At 37.7% G+C, this 23,757-nt stretch overlaps 1 protein-coding gene across 3 annotated transcripts in view; it reads left to right on the forward strand.

Moving 5' to 3' along the window:
* Window positions 1-23,757, forward strand: part of PRIM2 (DNA primase subunit 2) — a 287,537-nt gene that overhangs the window by 55,023 nt on the left and 208,757 nt on the right. For all 3 annotated transcript variants that reach the window (XM_061195198.1, XM_061195200.1, XM_061195199.1), the window contains exons 6-7: window positions 13,712-13,807; window positions 15,400-15,537. In XM_061195198.1, coding sequence (XP_061051181.1) covers window positions 13,712-13,807; window positions 15,400-15,537 — 234 coding nt within the window. The remainder of the gene's footprint in view (window positions 1-13,711; window positions 13,808-15,399; window positions 15,538-23,757) is intronic.

Genomic DNA, 23,757 nt, shown 5'->3' on the forward strand with positions numbered 1-23,757 from the left:
GCATACTAATTAGAATGTCAGGATATTAAATTATTGTTCATTTTTTTAACTTTGAATGTTTTGGGTGACTGTAAATGACAAAGAATTTGTAAGTAAAGTAAAGATTTCCCCTAGAGATTTACCAATTATTAACAGTTTAATTTTTTTCCCCTTTATTTGGCTTTCTTCTGTACATTTAAAGGAAGGAAGTATTTTGTAAGAATTGGATTGTTAGTAAAAAAAATGTTTTAAACTAACTTTTAGGTAGATAAGTGTTCTGGTTGTTTATTACTGTGTAACATCTGTCTCCAAACCTAAAACAACAATTCTGAAACCTAACATTAAAACTTTAAAACCATAGCCTAACCCTAATGTTTTAAAACAATACCATTTTATTATATCTCACAATTTTGAGGGTCAGGGATTCAGACTGGGCTCAACAGGGCAGTTCTTTGGCTCCACATGGTGTTGCATGGGGCTCCTTGGTTGGTAGCTAGTCTGGTCTAGGATGTCCAAGACAGCTTCACTCACATTCCTCTTGCTGGGTGAGGACTTCTAGAAGGCTGGACTCTGCGGGGATCCTCTCCATGGCATCCTGCAAACAAGGGGGCTGGACTTCTTTTCTGGTGACCCAGAACTCCAAGAGAACAAGGTGGAAGCTGTCAGTCCCCTCAAAGATGAGGCATGGGATGGCCTGGCGTCCCTTGCACCATACTTTGTTGGTCAAGCAGTCACAGGCCAGCTCAGTCATGGGGAGAGCGAATAGCTCTCAGCTCTCAGTGGACAGAGTGTCAAGGAATTTGCTGCCATCCTAAATCCCCACAGTAGGATTAATGATTGGGTCACAGGGCATTTGGCAAACATGTGCCCTTTACAGATCACAATATTTACTACAGATATAGCACCGATGTTTATTAAAAATAGTGATAACAATATTAAAAATCATGAAAATTGCTTTCAGTATTTGCTTTACCCACAGATTTTTAATTTCATTATAAAATAAGTGATTCCTAATTGTTTCATTATACATTGGATATTTTAAACAGTCTTCCCATTAATTACTTGTTTTAATTAGCTTTTTACTATTAATATTTTATATTAAATTAATTTTGTAGTAAATAATAAAATATTAATATTTTAATATTTAATATTAATAAAATTAGAAGTTTAATATTGTTGGTATTATTACTTTTTACCTGCTATACAGATGTGTTTAATTTTAAGAAAAACTGGTACTTGAAATCATTTATTTGTATTTATTGATGCCATGCCCCTTTCTACAAAAGATTAGAGGTGACTTGCAACAAGACACATATGATAAATATGTATAGAAGTAAAATATAAATGGCAGTGGAGATGAGGATCAAGAAAAAGATGAGTCAGTAAATGGTGTCACCATCTGTCCAGTGGCTGAAGCCCCAGACCTAGGAGTCTTTTTCTCCACCCCTTCATTTGCAGTCCATCAGCCCATGCTACCTCCTAAACATATCCCAGATCTGTCCACTTGTTTTTTTCCTACCTGTACTTCTCTAGTTCAGGCCTCTGTCATCTTTTCCCTAAACTGCCCACTGAAAGTAGATCTCTTTCTTTCTCTCCAGTACAATTCCTTACAACACAATCCTTTCTCCATTCAGCACTAGAACAAGCTTAAAATCACAGTATAAATCAGATCGGAACTTTCCTCTGCCTAAAATTTCAGTTTACTGTACCATTCTTAGTACAAAACCCTATCTCAGCAGGCCTCAGAGCCCTGTCTGCCCCCCTCCCGCCCCTGCTCCATCGCCTCTTTCTGTTCCTCCAGTGCACTAGCCTTTTTTCTCTCTAGCACCTTAGCACTAACTGTTACCTCTGCTTGGGATGCTCTTATCATTCAGGTTTCCAATTAAATGTCACTTCTCCAGAGAGGCTTTAATTGACCATACAACTGAAGTATAAATCTGTCCCATCCGTAGCACATCCCTTTGTTTTATTTTCACCATAGATCACTACCTGATAGTTTATTGTTTATTGTCTGTCTCACGCCATTATAATATAAGCTTCATGACAGCAGCGGTTTTTTGTTTTTTTGTTTTTTGTTTTGGCTTGTTTATAGCTGGATCCCATCTGCTGGAAATAGTGCTTGGCATATAGTAGGTTCTCAGTGTTTCAGAAAGAAACATTCTCCAAAAAAAAAAAAACAAATGTTAGAATTGATGGTAGTATTTCTAGGACATGGTAAATTTATTTTAGAAAAGAGGATTCTTTCCCGGGATTTACTGTATTTTAGACTAGTGGTGTGTTTCAGAGTCATTAATGGACCTTTTAAAGAAATATACACCTCTGGGCTTCAATCTGTAGGTCTAAGTGGCACCAGGGATCTGTAATTTTGAAAAGCTCCACTGCAAATCTGATGGACAGCCATGTTTAAGGACCAGGCCTTGAGAGAGAGAGCTGGGTAGATTCAAGGAGAAAACTGGCCAAAGTGTTTATAAACATGAATGAATATTGTTGATTGGAAGTTTATGGAATAAATCTCTGGGAAGCATTGTTTATATCTTTACTTCAGAGGCCAGGGCAGTAGACTAGTGGTTTCAAACTGATGTGCCCAAGATGATCATTTGGGAATGTGGGAAGAATGTAAGTAATACAACTTATATATTTTTAATCTCATTCCTTTTTCATTTTTTTGGGGGGGAGGAGGCATGTTATCAGTACCTAATATACAGTGATATGTGTATGTAATTTATAAACATACTGGAATTATGTGCTCAAAATAATTTATTGATGAAAATGTGTGATCCAAAGAGGAGAGAGATCACTCTATCAGTCAGGATAGGCGATGCAGTGGTAACAAATGACCCCTAAGCCTCAGAGACTGCTAAAAGGTTTGTTTTTTGTTCATGCTTTATGTCTCCTGTGGGCCAGCGGTAGCCCTGCTCTGTGTCATTTTGGCGCCATGATTCAGGCGGATCGAGCAGCCTTCATCTGGAACTTTACCAGTTGCTGTGGTGGAAGGAGGAGAGAACTGGGTAAACCACGTGCTTGTAAATTGTTGGCTTGGTAGTGACATGTGTCACCTCTACTCACATCTCACTGACTGAAGCAAGTCACATGGCTACACGTGAGTTCAGCAGGTAGGGGATGTGTAATCCCCCCTCAGTGAAGGACTCTGCACAGGGTGAGCAGCAGGGCAGTCTACACAGACGGCCTCCAACACCTGTTCCGTGTGGGGACGTTTGCCGCGCCAGACCTCGCTCTTAATCCCCTTTCAGGATTGCTGGCAGAGGGAGTCTGCTCTCCCCATTCTTGGTCTGATGAAGAATACCAAAAAGAAAAAGATGCACACAACCCAGATCCTTAATTCTTTTACTAAGGAGCATGTAAAATAACATGATTATAAAATAAGGAAGTATAACTTTACCAAAACTGTTAGAGCTCTGTGTGATGTTTGCTTGAAAAAAGATTATACCATTACTGCATATACCATTTGAAACATTCAGGTACTTACTATTTGGTGGGTGGGTGTGGAAAATAGAGGTTGAGGTAGGGGAATTGTGAGTAGTGGTGGAAAGAGAACTTCAAGGCTCAAATGTTCAGGGTCTTTGCTGATTGAAATTTAACCAGACTGAAGATGGAGCATCTCTGGAATAATAATGTAAGTCATTCGGAAAATGCGATTCCATTTAGAGCAGTTTGTTATATACTTCTTTTCAGGAAGATGTTAATTTGGGAAGCATAATACGCCTTGATTTTAAGGTGCTGTAGTGATAACCTAGCTAACTTTATTAGTTATTTTGTATACCCCCTAAAGACCAGTCCTATGTTAGTTTAACTAATAAAATGACAAATTCATAGAAACCAGTTTAGTTTCAGGAAACATTTCACTTTATTTACTTAATTGAAATACAGTTGACTTACAACATCATTTTAGTTTCAGATGTACAACGTAATGATTTAATGTTTTTATACATTACAAAGTGATCACCACTATGCATCTTCTTACCATCTGTCACCATACAGTTATTACAGTACTATTGACTGTATTCCCTATGCTGTACATTATATCCCTGTGACTTACTTATTTTATAACTAGAAGTTTGTACGTCTTAATCACCTTCACCTGTTTGCCCTTCCCCTTGTCCCCCTCCCCTCTGGCAAAAACTAGTTTGTTTTCTGTATCTGTGAGTCTGCTTCTGTTCTTTGTTTGTTCTTTTGTTTGGGTTTTTAGATTCCACATATAGGTAAATCATACGGTATTTGTTTTTCTCTGTCTGACTTATTTCACTTAGCATAATACACTCTAGGTCAGTCCATGTTGTCACAAGATGTCATTCATGGCTGAATAATATTCCATTGTGTATATATATACCACATCTTCTTTATCCATTTGTCTATCAATAGAGACTTAGATTGCTTCCATATCTTGGCTATTGTAAATAATGCTGCAGTGAACATAGGGGTGTATATGTCTTTTTGAATTAATGTTTTTGTTTTCTTTCCAGGAGTGGAATTGCTGTATTGTATGGTAGTTTTATTTTTAATTTTTTGAGGCATCTCCATACTGTTTTCCACAGTGGCTGCACCAATTTACAATTTAATACACCAACAGTGTATTAGGGTTCCCTTTTCTCCACACCCTCCGCAAAATTTATCTTTCCGATAATAGCCATTCTGACAGGTGTGAGATGATATCTCATTGTGGTTTTGATTTGCATTTCCCTGGTGAGTAGTGATGTTCAGCCTCTGTTCATGTGCCTGTTGGCCATCTGTTTGTCTTCTTTGGAAAAAATGTCTATTCATCTCCTCTGCCCAGTTTTTAATCAGATTGTTTGTTTTTTGATATTAAATTATATGAGTTGTTCATATATTTTGGATATTAACCCCATATCAGTTATCATTTGCAAATATTTTCTCCCATTCAATAGGTGGCCATTTTGTTTTGTTGATAGTTTTCTTCATTCTGCAAAAGCTTTTTAGTTTGATATAGTCCTATCTGTTTATTTTTGCTTTTGTTTTTCTTGACTGGGGTGACAGATCCAAAAAGAAGAAATTGCTGAGACTGATGTCAGACAACATTACTACTTATGTTCTCTTCTATGAGTTTTATGCTTTCAGGTCTTACATTTAAGTCTTTAACCCATTTTGAGTTTATTTTTGTATATGGTGTTAGAAAATGGCCATTTCACTCTTTTGCATGTAGCTGTTCAGTTTTCCCAACACCATTTATTGAAAAGACTGTCTTTTCCCTATTGTAAATTCTTGGCTCCTTTGTGGTAAATTAGTTGACCAAAAAAGTATGGGTTTATTTCTGGACTCTTAATTCTGTTCCACTGATCTATGTGTTTGTTTTTGCGGCACTACCATACTATTTTGATTACTGTAGCTTTGTAGTATAGTTGGAAATCAGGAGCATGATATTTCCAAGTTTGTTTTTCTTTCTCAAGATTGCTTTGAGTATTTGGGGTCTTTTGTGGTTTCATACAAATTTTAAGCTATTCTAGTTAGGACTGTTTAGGACTGTTCTAGTTCTGTGAAAAATGCCACGGGTATTTTGATAGGGATTGCATGAACTGTAGATTTTTTGGGGTAGTATGGGCATTTTAACAATATTTATTCTTTCATTCCATGAGCATGGTATGTATTTCCAATTATTTGTATTGTCTTCATTTTCTTTCGTCACTGTCTTATAGTTTTCAGAGTACAGGTTTTTAGCCTCCTTGGTTAAATTTATTTCTAGGTATCTTATTTATTTTGATGCATTTGTAAATGGGATTTACTTAATTTCTCTTTCTGAGAGTTATTAGTGTACAGAAATGCAACAGATTTCTGTAAGTTAATTTTATATTCTGCAACTTTACTGCATGAATTTATTAGTTCTAATAGTTATTTTGGTGGAGTCTTAAGTTTTTCTATATGTAGTATGTCATCTGCAAATAGTAACCGTTTTACTTCTTCCCTCCAATTTGGATGCCTTTGATTTCTTTTTCTTGTCTGATTGCTGTGGCTAGGATTCTAGTACTATGTTGAATAAAAGTGGTGAGGATGGGCATCCATGTCTTTCAACTTTTCACCATCGAGCATAGTGTTAGCTGTGGGTTTGTTGTATGTAGTCTTTATTATGTTGAGGTATGTTCCCTCTATACACACTTTGTTAGGAGTTTTTTATCATAAATGGATGTTGCGTTTGTCAAATGCTTTTTCTGCATCTATTGAGATGATCATGTGATTCTTTTCCTTTGTTTTATTATTGTGGTTTAGCACATTGATTTGCAGATATTGAACCATCCTTGTATCCTGAGACTAAATCTCAGTCATGATATATAATCCTTTTAATGTATTGTTGAATTTGTTTTGCTAATATTTTGTTGAGGATTTTTTGCATTCTATGTTCATCAGAGACAGTGGCTTGTCATTTTATTTTTTTGTAGTGCCTTTGTCTGGTTTTGTATCAGGTTGATATTGGACTTGTAGAATAAGTTTGGCAACATTTCTTTCGTCTTCAATTTTTGGAATAGTTTGAGAAGGATAACTCTTCTTTAAATATTTGATACAGTTCCTCTGTGAAGCCATCTGATCCTGGACTTTTGTTTGCTGGATTTTTTTTTTTTTATTACTGATTCAATTTCATTACTGGTAATTGGTCTGTTCAGATTTTCTATTTCTTCCTGATTCAGTTTTGGAAGATTGTGTGTTTCTAGGAATTTATCCATTATTACTAGGTTGTCCAATTTGTGGGCATGTAATTGTTTGTAGTAGTCTTTTATGGATGTTTTTCTGTGGTATTGGTTGTAAATTCTCTTTCATTTGTGATTTTATTTATTCGGGCCCTCTCTTTTTTTTCTTTCCTTTGATGAGTCTGGCTACAGGTTTGTCTATTTTCTTTATGTTTTCAAAGAACCAGCTTTTGGTTTCATTGATCTTTTCTATTTTTTTTTTTTAGTCTCTATTTCGTTTATATCCACTCTGGTCTTTTAATTTCCTTCCTTCTACTAATTTTAGGTTTTGTTGGCTCTTCTTTTTCTAGTTCCTTTAGGTGTAAAGTTAGATTGTTTATTTTAGTTGTTTTTGTTTCTTGAGGTAGGCCTGTATCGCTATGAGCTTTTTTCTTAGAATTGCTTTTGCTGCATCCCATAGTTTTTGGATCATTGGGTTTCCATTTTCATATGTCTCTAGGTATTTTTTAATTTCCTTTTTGATTTATTTGTTCACTGATTGGTTGTTTAGTAGCATGTTGTTCAGCCTCCACATGTTTTTGTTTTTCCAATTTTCTTCTTGTAATTGATTTCAAGTTTCATACTGTTGTGATCAGAAGAGGTGCTTGATATGATTTCAGTCTTCTTTAATTTATTGAGACTTGTTTTGTGGCCTAGCATGTGATCTGTCCTGGAGAATGTCACATGTGCACTTGAAAAGAATGTGAGTTCTGCTGCTTTTGGATGGAATGTTCTACACACACACACACACACACCTATTAAGTCCATCTGGTCTAGTGCGTTGATTAAGGTCAGTGTTTACTTGTTGATTTTCTCTCTATCCATTAATGTAAGTGGGATATTAAAGTCCCCTACTATTGTGTCACTGTCAGTTTCTCCCTTTATGTCTGTTAATGTTTGCTTTATATATTTATATGCTCCTATGTTGGGTGCATAAAGATTTACAAACATTATATCCTTTTGTTAGATTGACCTCTTTATCATTATGTAATGTCCTTCTTTATCTTTTGTTACAGTCTTTATTTTAAAAAATCTTTTATCTGATACAAGTATTTGTATCCCAGCTTTATTTTCATTTTCATGGAATATCTTTTTTCATTTCTTCACTTTCAGCCTATGTGTGTCTTTAGATCTGAAGTGAGTGTCTTGTAGGCAGGATATAAATAGGTCTTATTTTTTTTATCCATTCAGCTACCCTATATCTTTTTATTTGTGAGTTTAGTCCATTTACATTTAAAGTAATTTCTGATAGCTATGTACTTATTGCCATTTTGCTATTGTTTTCTGGTTGTTTTCTGGTTCTTTTCTGTTCCTTTCTTCTTCTCTTGTTCTCTTCCCTTGTGGTTTGATGATTTTCTTTAGTGCTATGTTTGGATTCCTTTATCTTTATTTTTTGTGTATCTCTTGTAGGGTTTTGGTTTTTGGTTACCATGAGGTTCATATATGTATATATATATGTGTGTGTGTATGTATATATATGTATGTATATGTTTGTTTTAACCTGATGTTTGCTTAAGTTTGAATGCATTCTAAAAGCATTACTTTTTTACTCCTCCCATCTACATTTAATGTTTTTGGTGTCATATTTTACATCTTTTTACTTTGTGTGTCTCTTAATTGCTTATTGTAATTATAGTTGATTTTATGACTTTTTTCTTTTAATGTTCATACTAGCTTTTTAAATGGATGATCCACTGTCTTTACTATGTATTTGCCTTTAGCTGTGAGGTTTTTTTCTTTCATATATTTTCTTATTTCTAGTTATAGCCTTTTCTGCTTAAGGACCCTTTAACATTTGTAAGGCTGGTTTAGTGGTGATGAACTCTTAGTTTTTGCTTGTCTGGGAATCTCTTTAACTCTCCTTTGATTCTGAACAATAGCCTTCCTGGGTGTTCTTGGTTGTAAGTTTTTTTCTTTTGTTACTTTAAATGCAGCATGCCACTCCCTTGTGGTCTGCAAAGTTTCTGCTGAAAAGTCAGCTGACAGCCTTTTGGGGGTTCCTTTGTATGTGACTCACTGTTTTTCTCTTGCTGCCTTAAAATTTATCTCCCTATCTTTAACTTTTCCCATTTTAATTATGATATGTCTTGGTGTGTATCTCTTGGGTTCATCTTGTTTGGGATTTTATGCTTCCTGGACCTGCATGTGTGTTTTTTTCCCAGTCTGGGTAAGTTGTCAGCCATTATTTTATTGAATAGGTTTTCTGCCCCTTTCTCCTTCTGGGCCCATAATGTGAATGTTAGTGCACTTGATGTTGTCCTAGAGTTCCCTTAAATTATTCCCATTTTTAAAAATTCATTTTTCTTTTTTCTGTTCTGATTGGTTGAGTTTCACTATTCTCTCTTCCTTGTTGCTTATGTGGTCTTATGTATCATCTAAAATGCTGTGTATTTCCTCTAATGTATTTTTCATTTCAGTTGTTGTATTCTTTAGCTCTGATTGGTTCTTTCTTATGTATTCTCTTTCTGAAGTTCTCATTGTGTTCCTCCATTCTTCTCCTGAGTTCTGCCAGCATCTTTGTGACCATTGCTTTTAACTCTTTATCAGGTAAATTACTTATCTCCATTTCATTAGGATTTTCCTCTGGGATTTTATTTTGTTCTTTTGTTTGGAACAAATTTCTCTGTCTCCTCATTTTGTTTGACTTTCTGTGTTTGTTTCTGTGAATTAGGTGAAACGTTATGTCTCTTGGTTTTGGAGGTGTGGTCTTGTATAGGAGTATCCCCAGTGTAGACTCTATGTGCTGGTCAGCTTTGGCAGGCCAGGTGGAGTTGTAGTGGGGGTGGGCTGGGGCTTTTCCAGGACATGTTGGGGCTGCTGCCTTGGTGGAATGGTTGGTGCTGGAGTGGACCTGGGGTTTGCTGGTGTGGCCTTGGCAAGCTGTCTAGAGCACCAGGCTCTTTTTAAACTGCAGCCTCTGTGCTGGGACTCCCAGTGAGTGAGTTTGTGTGTGAGCCCTTTAAGAGTGGAATTTTAATTTCCTTCAGCTCTCCCGTGCATAAGCCCTGCTGGTTTTCAAAGCTAGTTAAGTGGGGTCACCTACCCGGTGCCAGTCCCTGGGTCTGGTGTGCCCAATATGGGGCTCAAACCCTTCAGTTCTGAGGGAGGACCTCTGAGTTTGTGATATCTCCTCCTGCTTGTGGCTTGCTGCTCTGGGGATGTGGATCTTGACTAGATAGTGTCTCTGCCCCTCCTACCCTACTCAGTGTGTTTTTTTCTTTATATCTTTAATTGTACAAGAGCTCTTCTGCTAGTCTTCAGGTCATTCTCAGAGAGAGCTGTTCTATATATAGGTGTAGTTTTGGTGTGTTTGTAGGAGGAGGTGAGCTCAGGATCTTCCAACTTTGCCATCTTATCATGATCATGTGGATCAAAAATGTTTCACTGTGTTCCTGGAAAACAAGCAAATCAAAATGTACGTTACTGATAGTAATAATAAATATTTACCATTTATTAAAGGCATGCTGTATGTTAGGCCTATTCTAGACACTTTACATACTTTATTTTACTTAATTCTGACAAAAAAGTTCATGAAACAGGTATTATTTTCTTCCTTTTACCAATGGAGAAACTGAGGTATGAAGAGGTTAATTCACTTTTTTAAGATTTGAACTTAGGTTTCTGCAGTTCCAAAAACTATATACTTTCTACTCAGTTCCTCTGCTTTTATAATTGTTCCACTGTAGCTGTTTTTAACTCTTACATGAGATCCTTTGTTAGTAGAAACAGGAAGCTGTTTAATTTTGTCTTGCTCTTTTAGAGAATGAGTTTTTTCTAGGCATCCAGTAGTTAACCTCGTTAGGGGAGCCTGAGAAAGTGAAATATGCTCATATTTTTCCCAGTAGTTTTTATACCAGAAGCAGAAGAGAATACTCAAGATTATTTTAGAAATTTGAAATAATGAAGTCAGTAGAAGTTTGTACTAATTAATAAAGTTTCAGACAGACATCCAACATTTTTCAGTGACAATTCTCTTATTTTGTTTATTATTAAATAGCTAAATGAAGGTTTAGATGTGTATGGCAAATGGATGAACTTTTTAATTCACCAAGGAAAAACAATATTTACTGAAAGGCTATCATGTAGGAAATGACATTAATTTCAGATAGAATGTGCATTATTCAGAATGCACCCAGTTACTTTGGGTGAACAGTTTAGAAACACATTGAATTCCTTAGAATTTTATTCATTATTTCTAATCTAAGTAAAGTCTAGATAATTTTTTTTCTTTTTTTTGGGGGGGTGGGGGAAGATTTCAGTGAAAGACAGTCTTACCACATTCTTTAATAATCTACTCTAATTTTCATTCAAGACCTTGAATTTTGTTTAAATTGAGCCTTGACTATATACCTAAGGCAGAAGAGTGTTTGGAACATTAAGTCTCTTGTAAGTAAAGTATTCTGTTGTATGACAGTTGAGCTGAACTGTGCTTCCCCTGCTTACCTGACAGTTACTTGGTGAGCAGTTAATTGCTTATAAACACCTGTGGTATTGTTAATAAAAATATTTGAGTTGAGTTTAGGGAAAGAGAGGTACTATATTCCCCTATATTCGTGGAGAAGTCTTAGTGGTTCTTATATATTGCTGTGGGATTTGTTCAGTTAAAGCCCCAGATATTATCATGGCAAACATCTGTATGTTCAAAGTTATCTAATTCTTTGTTGGTATAATAAGTGACTGTAAAAGGGACGTGGTGGGTTAACACATTTGGCCTCAACTTCAGTATTGCCAGATCCAGTGAAAACCATTTGGGCAAAAAACAATCCATGCAATCACCTATGATTATCCCCATTAATGGTGGGGAGAACAGGCATGTGTATTTAATTTTTATTTAATTTCAAATAAGTGTTCACTGCACAAATTTGAAATACTTTTTATATTTAAATTGGAAATCACTTAAAGATAGTGAAAGATCATCACGAGAATGTACAGTTATCTTGTTCCCTTTCACCATGTCTCCCTGGTCAGTTTCTCACTTTATCAGTTGCTGTTTGAGAATTACAGCTTGGCTCTGAAACATACCTGCCTCTTCTCAAATAGTCTCTGCATTGTGTATCTGGTGATATATTTGAGCTTCGAAGGATTTGTCCTATGGAATGCGAAGTAAAAGGTAAATAGTCAATTAAGTAGAGAAGTTACTATCAACAGGTATGTGTAAACAAAGCCAATACTAAAGGAGAATAATCTGGTGTTAGCTCTTAGAGAAATATTTGCTATTGCTAAAACTCAATTTAAACACTCTAGAATGAGTGTTGATTATATATAATGTGTGCTGTGACACCCTTTAAAATTTTTGCCTATGAGACTTCTCATGACATCTAGTTATATTACATTTTTAGTTTTTGTATTTTTATCCTGTTCATTACCAAAAAGGAATTAAAGTGGTAGTTTTCAGTTGATGACTCTCTTGCACTGATTTTGATGATACATGTTTGTTCAGTGCTTTCAAATATAATAATAATGAAATGTTTGAAATATTTTGAGAGTTACGAAAATGTGACAGAGACACGAAGTGAGCAAATACTGTTGGAAAAATGGTGCCAATAGACTTCCTCAACACAGGGTTGCCACAAACCTTCAATTTGTTTAAAAAAAAAAAAAACGTTGTATCTGGGAAGCACAATAAAGCAAAGTGCAATAAGACGAGATATGATCGTATTTATTGGCCCTTCAAATTTTCTCAGTTGTAAAGTGTGTGTTCATATCTTTGGCTCATTTTTCTATTCGGTTGACTGTCTTTTTCTGTCTTGGCTTTCCTTGGCACTTTGTGTGTCCCTATACATTCTAGAAGCAACACAGACACATAAGCTATTGTGATTTTGCTTGAGAGTATATTGATTCTGCAGGTTAATTTGAGGAGAATTGGTACCTTTATAGTATTACATCTTCTGGTGCATGTTTATGGATGTCTCTCGGTTATTTAGGTTTTCTCCAGTTTCCTTCAGTAAGGTTTTACATGTTTTTTTTTTTTTTTCTAGAGGCCTTCAACATCTTTTGTTAGATTTATTACTAAATACTAGATAGTTTTAATCCCATTATGAATGGTAGTTTTAAAAAAATCCATTATTAAACTGGGATGCTGGCAGATAGAAATACAGTTGGTTTTTCTGTATATGACATTGTAGCCAGAAACCTTGCTTAATTGGGTCAGTAGGTCTAATAATTTATCTGTGGATTTTCTGGATTTTCTAAGGATTCTAATCACATAATATGTAAATAATGACAATTTTGTTTCTTTTTTCCAATCCTTATACTTTTCTTTTGGTTTTACCAATCTGGTTCCCACTGATGGAGTCTTGTTTCCTTGTGTATGTGTTTTCTCTGTGTGCTAGAGATTGTATTTGGGGAGTTATTTGGAGGACTATACTGAGCCCTAGGAGAATTGTATATTTCTTTTTTTTTTTTTAAACTTTGGGTTTACTTATTTATTTATTTATGGCTGTGTTGGGTCTTCGTTTCTGTGCGAGGGCTTTCTCTAGTTGCGGCAAGTGGGGGCCACTCTTCATCGCGGTGCGCGGGCCTCTCACTGTCGCGGCCTCTCTTGTTGCGGAGCACAGGCTCCAGACACGCAGGCTCAGTAATTGTGGCTCACGGGCCTAGTTGCTCCGCGGCATGTGGGATCTTCCTAGACCAGGGCTCGAACCCGTGTCCCCTGCACTGGTAGGCAGACTCTCAACCACTGCGCCACCAGGGAAGCCCAAGAATTGTATATTTCTTCAGAAAGGTTTTCATTTTCTCCTTTCATGAGTCTGTGGGTGCAGCTAGTCCAGGATATTGTTTCTCTGCTACTGTTCTTTCGATATGTGTCCTCAGAAATTGGCAGAGTAGAAATTTGAAAGTATATTGAATTTAAGTTTTCTTCCATATTTTGGCTTCATTAATGATAGTAATGACTTAATAATCGTATTAGGAATGATTTGAGATATCAGGGTTTTAAAAGTTTTAAAAAAGTATAGAGTCTTCACTAGAACAGGAAAGTGCTTTATTGAAACTGAATGCAGAGTTTTAATTTTTAAACGATATAAAATGTTTCCTTTTAGATAAGTGATGAAGAGAAGACTCTCCGAGAACAGGATATTATGGCTTCATCACACAGTTTAGGTGGGGTTCAGTTGGAGCTGGAGTCAGTTTATAAGGTAGGTACGCTTTTAAAGTACTTCCTAGGTTTTGTTAAATATCACATTGAGCTTCTATCCGTGTTTTATTGACGCGTTTGTGTAGCCTCTTGTGGGCGCAGCCTCTCCCCCTCCTGTTCGGATGTTGTCTTCACCCTCGGGATGTGCTGCTCCCCGCCCCGGGCTGCGCTGCACCGACCCCTGGCGCTGCTCGAGTGCCGACCCACTGCGGGCCGCGCTTTCCTCACTGTGCTCAGCCTCGGGCCGCGCTGGGGCTGGGAAGCCCTGCAACGCCCCTCTCCCCTGGCCCCTTGTTCCCTATGTCGCCCCCGCGAGGGAGCCTCTCCTCCCTCCCGGGTGCCCTGGCGCCCCGGCCTTCTTCCCCCTGCCTGGGTCCGGCCCCTGCCCCCTCACCGCCATCTGCGCACCCTCAGCACAGACTCCTGCCTGTGTGAGCCTGGTGCAGGGCTGCGGGGCTGTGGACCTCCCGAAGCAGGGGAGGGGCGGCTACGTGCCGCCCATGCCCGGCGTCTGGTGCGGGTCCTGCCACCACAGGCACTCCATCACCACCTCCCCCGCTCCACCCCCGCCCCAGTCTGGCCAGCGTCCTCCCGCAGGGCCAGGGAGCCACTGTCCACGTGAGTCCGTCTTGTTTTCTTCAACCAAGTGGTGAACTGCTTCAGGGCAAGGACTGTGTGCTGGATGTAGAAATCTGTAAATTAATTAGAAACTTTCTGTAAAAACACATGATCTGATTATTGTGTGGTGTCATTGAATACATTGAAGAATTATGGGCGTGTAGATTTAACTCTTCCATAAAACTTGGGCGAATAGGGTATTTGAGGATCTTTTTTTTTTTTTTAACCTAGTTTTTTACCTCATTTTTAAGAAGTAGAAAAACTCTGTTGAAGAGTAAGGATGATTTTTGCAATTTATTAATACCATTACCATAATCTGCTCATCTCTTAAAATTTTACCATAGTTCATAGGACTTTAAAAAGTGTAAGTAGAATAGTATTTATTAGGTTTTTAAAAAAATATTTACTGGTAAGTACTTATTTTAAAGACAAAACTGGACATTTATTATTATTTCCATTTCTTAGTGTTGAGATTAGCTTTTCCAATATATTTCTCTGGAGAAAGAGTGGAAACATAGATGAAGGAATTTGGAATTACTTACTAGTAATTTTTAGCACTGAACATACTGTATACACATTGGATTCCACTTGATGCAGAATAAAATGTGGACTATGTCATGTGAGGGGAATGCAGTGTACCTAGAGGGCTTGAGCTGGGAATTTGAAATCCTGGTGATTATAATTTGTAAATTGATGAGTTAAGAATGAAAGTAAAGCATTTTAACTTGGCTTATTATTTTTTGAAAGATCTACTCTAAAACCAACACATTTTTGGCCTGTCACTCCTTCCTAATGCTATTGTTTACTTACAAGGAGGATAAATTGATCTTCTTGCTTTTTTTTTTCTTTTGATCTGCTGGGACTAATGACTTTCTCATAGGAGGGATTTTGTTTAGCCTTAGTACTTATGAAGACGTAGGAGAATTTCGTAATGACAGGTACTGACTTATTTTCCCTGTTTCACACTGAATTCAGATCCCTTTTGCTGATGCTCTGGATTTGTTCCGAGGAAGGAAAGTCTATTTGGAAAATGGCTTTGCTTATGTACCACTCAAGGACATTGTGGCTATCATCCTAAATGAATTTAGAACCAAACTGTCCAAGGCTTTGGCTGTAAGTATTTTACTTTGTTTCCATATTTCCATGTTCACTTTATTTCCATATGTTCATGTTTTCAGTTACATACTCTTGATAGTTTTGTTCTGTACTTCTTAAAAAATAATTTAATTTTTATAATATTCAGATTGCTTATGATGCTGTACTGTTATTTGTAGAACTCCTAGGTTTTAATTTTTTTTAATTTATTTTATTGAAGTATAGTTGACTTACAAGGTTGTGTTAATTTCTGCTGTAAAGCAAAGTGACTCAGTTATGCATATATATATTCTTTTCCATTATGGTTTATCACAGGGTATTGAATATAGTTCCCTGTGCTATACAGTAGGACCTTGTTGTTTATCCATTCTATAATAGTTTGTGTCTGCTAACCCCAAACTCCCAATCCATCCCTCCGCCTTGGCAACCACAAGTCCATTCTCTATATCTGTGAGTCTGTTTCTGTTTCATAGATAAGCTCATTTGTGTCATATTTTAGATTGCACATGTAAGTGCTGTCATATGGTATTTATCTTTCTCTTTCTGACTTACTTCACTTAGTGTGATAATCTCTAGCAACCATCCATGTTGCTGCAAATGGCATTATTTCATTCCATTCCATTTTATATGTGTACCACATCTTCTTTATCCACTCATCTGTTGATGAACATTTAGGTTGTTTCCATGTCTTGGCTATTTTAGTAATGCTGCTATGAACATAGGGGTACATGTATCTTTTTGAATTATGGTTTGTCTGGGTATATGCGTAGGAGTGGGATTGCTGGATCATAAGGCAACTCTATTTTTAGTTTTTTAAGGAACCTCCAATACTGTTTTCCATAGTGGCTGCACCAGCTTAAATTCCCACCAACAGTGTAGGAGGGTTCACTTTTCTCCACACCCTCTCTAGCATTTGTTGTTTGTAGACTTTTTAATGATGGCCATTCTGACTGTTGTGAGGTGATACCTCACTGTAATTTTGATTTTCATTTTCCTAATAATTAGTGATGATGAGCATCCTTTTATGTGCCTGTTGGCCATCTGTATGTCTTCTTTGGAGAAATGTCTATTTAGATCTTCTGCCTATTTTTTGATTGGGTTGTTTGTTTTTTTGTTATTGAGTTGTATGAGCTGTTTGTGTATTTTGGAAATTAAGCACTTGTTGGTTGCATCATTTGCAAATATTTTCTCCCAGTCCATAGGCTCTTTGTTTTGTTGATGGTTTCCTTTGCTGTGCAAGGATGGTTTTTCTTTCTTTTGCTTGTAATGTTGATTAGGTCCCATTTGTTTATTTTTCCTTTTATTTCTATTGACTTGGGAGAATGACCTAATAAAACATTGGTATAATTTATGTATGAGAATGTTTTGCCTATGTTCTCTTCTAGGAGTTTTATGGTATCATGTCTTATACTTATGTCTTTAAGTAGGTTTTTTTTTTTTTTAATTTATTTTTTTGGCTGTATTGGGTCTTCATTGCTGCACACAGGCTTTCTCTAGTTGCGGCGAGTGAGGGCTACTCTTCGTTGTGCACAGGCTTTCTCATTGCGGTGGCTTCTCGTTGCAGAGCATGGGCTCTAGGCACGTGGGCTTCAGTAGTTGCAGCACACGGGCTCAGTAGTTGTGGCACGCGGGCCCTAGAACACGTGGGCTTCAGTAGTTGTGGTGTGTGGGCTTGGTAGTTGTGGTGCACGGGCTCTAGGGCATGCGGGCTTCAGTAGCTGTGGCTCACGGGCTCCAGAGCGCAGGCTTTGTGGCACATGGGCTTAGTTGCTCCGCAGCATGGATCTTCCCAGACCAGGGATCGAACCTGTGTCCCCTGCATTGGCAGGCGGATTCTTAATCACTGCGCTACCAGGAAAGTCCCTTTAAGTAGGTTTTTATTTGTTACTCCTCATGGTTAATTTTGTCATTTTTTCTTTCTCCTAGTAATACTATTAGTGAGATGATTAATTTTGTGAACAGCCTTTGTTTCTTCAAGGTTGTGTCTTTTTTTCCTTGGAGATGGATGTCATATGTGACCCTTAACAATTAGTGTGGCCTGTGGTAGATATAACCCCTAGATTTCTGTTCTAAATTGTTATTTTGTGTCAGTAGAGGGCAATGTAGAAGAAAGTCTTTATGTTTAATTAGGAAAAGCAGTACTAGGTTAGTGCTACAATAAACAGCCTGCTGCTGGGTGAAATTGGAGGTAGCTGAGTTAAATAAATGACATAATCAGTGCTTTTTAAGAGATTTGTTTAAAAACAGACACTTAAGTGATAACGTCTTAAAAATACAGTTTTCAGTGTTGTTCGTTAACGTGAGTGTAGTTTTCTTTTGTACTTTTTTGGGACACTTTTTTGGGTACTTAGTGTTTAGTACATAACTTCCAAGTTATGTGCTGTGGCTCTTTTTAAGCTGTACCGATTACCGTATAAGCAAAGGCCAACCTTTCCTTTTGAGTTAAAACTTATAATTTTTTCTGGTATTGTTTTTATTCTGAAAACAATAACTTTTACTCAATCCTATTTTGTATTGGTGCTAAAAGCCTCATTTTCTAAAATACTGGGTTGGCCAAAAAGTGCTTGGCTTTCTTCTGGGTAGGTCAGGGCTGAGTCTGGTTGAGAGGTTGTCCATAGAGCCCTTTGCCTCGCTGTGAAGGAGAGTGGATGGAGGGGGTTACCTGGGAAGCTGTCCTGACAGCTTTGGAGTCTGAAGCTCTGGGAGGAAGGGAAGGTATTGCTTTTAGGCTGTGGCAAAGGGGAAATTAAACCCATTGTGATGGTTTCTTGATTACTGTACTTTCCAGTGAGGAAGGTTTTGAACTTGGAGTATGTAATTGAAAGAATTTGAAAATATTCTTGTAGGATGAGAAGAATCGCCCTAAAGATTTAGAAAAAAGTATTCTAATTCATGGTAGAGGAAGAAATAAATGGTGCTGGGGGAAGTCTAAGTTGATAGAAGAATTTTACCCCAGGTGACATCTACAAGCTTGTTGTTAGTCTTTGATCATATGATTTATATTATAAGATAACAAATCTGGCTTTTGAGCATGCTTTAGGACTAGTAAAAGATGGGCATTATGTTCTCATTTGATAAGAGCTCTTTTCTCACCCTGCTGATCCGTGAGACTCAGCTGTGGCACTGCTTCCTCCAGGAAGTCCCCCTGAGCCCCAGGATTGTACTGAGTGTGTCTCCTTTGTGCCCCCACAGCATTCTGCACACTACCAAACTGCAGTGAGATTACTCCAGTTAGCGTTTTTCTTCTCAACTACAATGTAAGCTTTTTGAGAGTACCTAGGGCTTGGTCTTAATTAAACTTTTCTCTCTACGTTAACATAGGGTCAGTGCCCAATAACATTTTGTTGGACTGAGAGATACTGAATAATGAAGATGACTCTTACTGTCCGCACATAGTTTACTGCTTGTGTGTGATCTCATTTGATCCTCACCACAAGCCTCTGAGATGGACGAGGATGACCATCTGCATCACACAGGCCAGGAAAGTGCTGCTCAGAGAGGCCAGGTAGTTTGTCCAGTGTCTTGTTGGCCGGTAATTGCTGCAGCCATAACTGGATCTCGGGTTTTCTAATTGTGATTCTTAGGATCTTTTGATGAAAACTGTGCCTTTGTGAGTAGTTGTATTATCAGGGGATTTAGATCTTCAAACTCAGGAAATATTGAAAGGTAAGTGTATTAGGGTCCAGTTACAGAGCAGGCAAAAAGGGTGAATTTGGAGCTGAGATGCAATAAATTGATAACCAGTTAGGGAAAAGAAGGAGGAAAAGATATATTTCTTTGCTTCACATAACAGTTTTAGAACCTTTAGCCAGTTCTCTCAGTTAATGGGTTTTTTTTTCTTTTTTAATAACTTTTTATTTGTTCACCCACGTATTGTTTTCAGTACTAGAGATATAATACTTAATAGGATAGATGAAATTTCTTCTCTTATAAAACTTATACCAGTTACCAAAGAAATAAACAATAACAGTATTACATGTGACATGAAGGAGCCAGCAGAGCAAAAGTAGAGGAAAGTACATTCCAGGCAGGAGCGGTCACTGATGCCAAGGCCCCAAGGAGAGAGGGGTGGCATTTTTGCACAATGCTGGAGTGTAGTGAGCTAGCAGGGAGCCGTACAGGATGAGACGGCAGCGATGCGGGACTTTGAATAAACCAGGGTAGAGAGATTGATTTTTAGCCTAATGTAGTGGAAACCATTGGATGGTTTTGGAAAAGGGAGTGATATAATCTGATTTATATTTAAAATAGGTTACTGTGGCTGAAAACCACTTTGGAGGGTATAGAAAGAATGGCAGTAGGAACTAGTTCAGAAGTTTATCACTTTAATCTAGATGGTGGCTGGAAAGAGGCTGGTTGTGGTGGTGATGATTCAGAGAACTCGCTGGATTTCAGTTACTTTCTTGAAGTGCTGTTGACAGACTGGGTGTGAGAGAAAAAGAGGAAATCAGGACAAAAACAATAATGATAGCTTATACTTAATGAACATTTAATATTTGCCAGGTGCTGCTCTAAATGCTTCACATGAGCTTCACATTTCATCTTCACAGTAATCCTGTTAGGTGGGTACCATTTTCACTCTCTGAGGGTGTACAGTCTGCACAGCTAAGTGAGGAGCCAGGGCAGGGTTTGCATCCGTGCAGCCTGGCTTCAGTCTTTACTCCTGACCACTGTGTTGCACTGCCCAGGCTCTTGACCAGAGTAACTGATTAGAGGGTGATGTCTTTTACCACGATGTGGAAGACTGTGTGAGAAGTCCACAGGCTAAAACCAGGAGTTCTGCTCTGATCATGTTAAGCGGGAGGTGCTTGTCAGTCATCCAGATGGTGATGGCAAGTGTGAAGTTGGGTTTAAGTCTAGATTTCTGGGGAGGATAAAGTGAAGCTCTGAGGCGTAGGAGGTCACACAGCCGAGCTTGGGTTTTCACACACTTCCACTCTCTGTCACTGGTGGAGCGTGCTTGCTTTGTTTTTAGAAAACGGGCAGCTTCTTAAGTTGTAGCTGAATATCTTTAAGGCAGATTCTCTTTTTTCTCACATTATGTGACTAATTTCACTTTCTGTGGGTGAGATTCATCATTAGAAGGTGCTGGTAAAACTTTAGAAAATAGACTTTCAGAAAATATATTTATTCTAATTTAGAGATAGAAAGAGGACTTTTGAGAAGCTCCCTAGGAAATAACTGACAGCAGGTAAGCAGGTCTTTCTTGGAGTCACAGAGGAAAGTAAGGATTTTCTTTTTTTGAAAAGGATTTTCTTTTTCACATGTTTAGAATAGTAGATGGATCTGTGACTCACCAAGTATTTGTTGCTTTGGAAGAATATTCTTTGTAGGCACTTGATCAAGTAATTTTTTATTTCTACAGAGCTTAGAATCCTCTTAAATCTTTTATCCTCTTTTTAAAAGCAGTGTTCAGTTTAGTTCCTTAAGCTGTGCTTAACTATAATTAATTTTCTTGAATGGTTACTTACTTTGTAATCATATAAGAATTTTCCTTGTCTTATTTGTGTCTAGTTGATTTCCTTTGGTTTTGGATTGATCAATATGTCTTTTCCAATATTACTTCCTGGTTATTTAATATTATTTTAAAGTGATTGCAGTGGACCAGTCAGTGTAGCTGCTAATCCTTCACCTCTGCCTTTACTCTCAGGCACCAGCCCATTCATTCTCCCCTGGTACTGAGCTCTAGGAAACAAAGCAGTGCAGTTAAAAGCCATGAAACTATCGATAACAGAAAAACCATTCATTTTGGGGGAAAAAATAAACATCCTCTTTTTACTTTGAGACATGCTTGTTGACTGAGGATGCTAAATTGAATGTTGCTCTTTAGATTGTAGAGGACCTAGTAACCAAAGTGAGTATTTCAAGGTAGGGTGCGGGGTCAGGCAGGCCCACTGGATCCCACAGACGAACAAGTCATTACAAGTGAGTCTTGGCATCTTTCTTCCTATGTATTGTATCGGGTTGGCCAAAAAGTTCGTTCGGGTTTTTCATACTATCTTACGGGAAAATCCAAACGAACTTTTTGGCCAACCCACTATTTTAGAAAATGAGGCTTTTAACACCATCACAAAATAGGATTGAGTAAAAGTTATTGTTTTAGTGAAATATTCTAGGTTTTTGATAGGCTAGCTTAGATTCGTTGGAAAAAAAAATCAGTATTTTATATATATATATGTGTGTGTGTATATATATATATATATATATATATATATATATATATGGTGCTTAAAAAATTCCAAAGTGCTATATATTTTTCAGGTGTTCATTTGAAGGGGCTAGTTCATGTAAAGAATAGAATTTTAAGGGTTTGGATTTTTCCTTTTATTTCTCGCTGTGGTGCTTAGTACAGTTTTGCACTTTGTGTTTATGGAAATTATTGGTGGCAAGAATTTTAATGATTCACTTATTTCTAGTTGCTAGCAAATGTTAGCAGCACATCGACATAGGATTTTTAGAGCAGCACAGAATTTTAGAGTTGTGTGATAATCATTTGTGTGTTATCTTTCCCTCATTCTTGGCGCCTAGAACCCAAACTTGAGGTTTATAGATATCAGTGGACATGCTTGTTTGTCCTATTGTGTATGGTAGTGCCTTAGGTTTCTTTTATAAGGAGCTCTCAATAAAACTTACCAGTCAGGCCTCTTCATTTTGCCCATGAAAGTTTAGCCCCATAAAGGCTGGGTGGCTTACCAAAATTCTTGTGGCTGATCGGTGAAGGACTTGGGTTCTTCACTGTGGGTCTCCCATAACTCCTTAAAGTCAGTGCCTTTTTTTCATAGATTGTTGCCTCTCCCCAGGCGCAGTCAAATACCTCTGCCCCTCTACTGCTCTCTTATTCACCCTCAAGTGTTCCATGACATGTTTTACATGTAGGCTTCTCCAGGTAGGGACTGAGCCCTGTTCAGCTTCTCCAGGGTGGGGACTAAGCTCTGTTCAGCTTCTCCAGGTAGGGACTGAGCCCTGTTTGGCTTCTGCAGGGTAGGGACTCAGCCCTGTTCAACTTCATTCTCTCTGATGCTGAGCACAGTACCTTGAGAAGAGCAGGTGCTCAGGATCTGGTGAATTACCCTGTGAGAGCTGCATGTTTGTGTTTTCTCCAGATTTGTTGAGAAAAGTAAGTGAAACGATGTTGCACTTCAGTGTCCTGTTTATAAAAGGAAAGAGTGAAGCACCTCAGATATGGGAAGGGCTGTGCATGCAGAATATATCTGCAGTCTCCGTTGGGAACGTCTGTGGCCACAGTAGCCTGCTTCCTAAGAACCTCTGCAGTTGGCTGCAAGGGTTACAGTTGTTACTCTTTTGACAGGTGTTCTCTGGAGTATGTAATATGTGAGGTTATATTTTGTCTAGAAATATATGATGCAGCATCAGCCAGGTTTAAACTCTAGCTTGAGAACAGCAGCTTCTCTTTTCATGGTTGAACTAACTTTCCAGAGTAATTCTTAGGTTACTATTTCTGTGGTCACCTTTGTGTCCCCTGTGCACCCTTACCCCCACTCACAGAAGAATGCCTCTGTACTCCTCTATAAACACTCCTGTTCCCCAGATCATTTATCATATTTAACAATTATAATGACCCCTTTTAACACTTCAGCCCAGATTGGCTAGAAGATACTTAGTATTTTTACACACTATTTATAGTGTTTTTTTCCCACTGAGCTGCATTGACACCTGAGTGCACTGAAACACAGATTTTTATCCCTATTACTCACTTGTGACGAGAAAATATCTGCAGATTCAGTTGCTAGGAAACAGCTGAATACTGAAATAGTTTTTTTGGGGGGGGGGTCCTTGTAAATTCAGTTCTTTGACAGTTCTACTCTCATAGAGCAAAAATTTATTCAGTCTCTAGAAAGAAAGATGCATCACCTGTTAGTTTTCCAATTTAAAAATTTTGCACAGGGGGAGCTAGGAATATGAATACAGTTTTGTTCCAGGATTGATTAAATTTTGAGAGTGTAATTTTTCAGTGACTGGACATTGAGAAGTAATGATTATGTGTACATCTTTGAGTTTCAGTTTTTTTTTCCAAAGCTTTCTGATTCCTCATTAATGAGAAAGAATGAGGATAAGAGAGAGATACACACACACGACACAGAGGAATTTAAACCAAAGTAAAATATTATATTAATTAAACCAACTTTGTTTCATAGAAATAGGATTGACCACATCCTGTGTTAAATCCAGATCAGCTTTTTTTTATCTGTGTCACTTAATAATGGTGTGCCAGAGAAA

The sequence above is a fragment of the Eubalaena glacialis genome, chromosome 7, assembly GCF_028564815.1.
Source record: "Eubalaena glacialis isolate mEubGla1 chromosome 7, mEubGla1.1.hap2.+ XY, whole genome shotgun sequence".
Classification (NCBI taxonomy): domain Eukaryota; kingdom Metazoa; phylum Chordata; class Mammalia; order Artiodactyla; family Balaenidae; genus Eubalaena; species Eubalaena glacialis.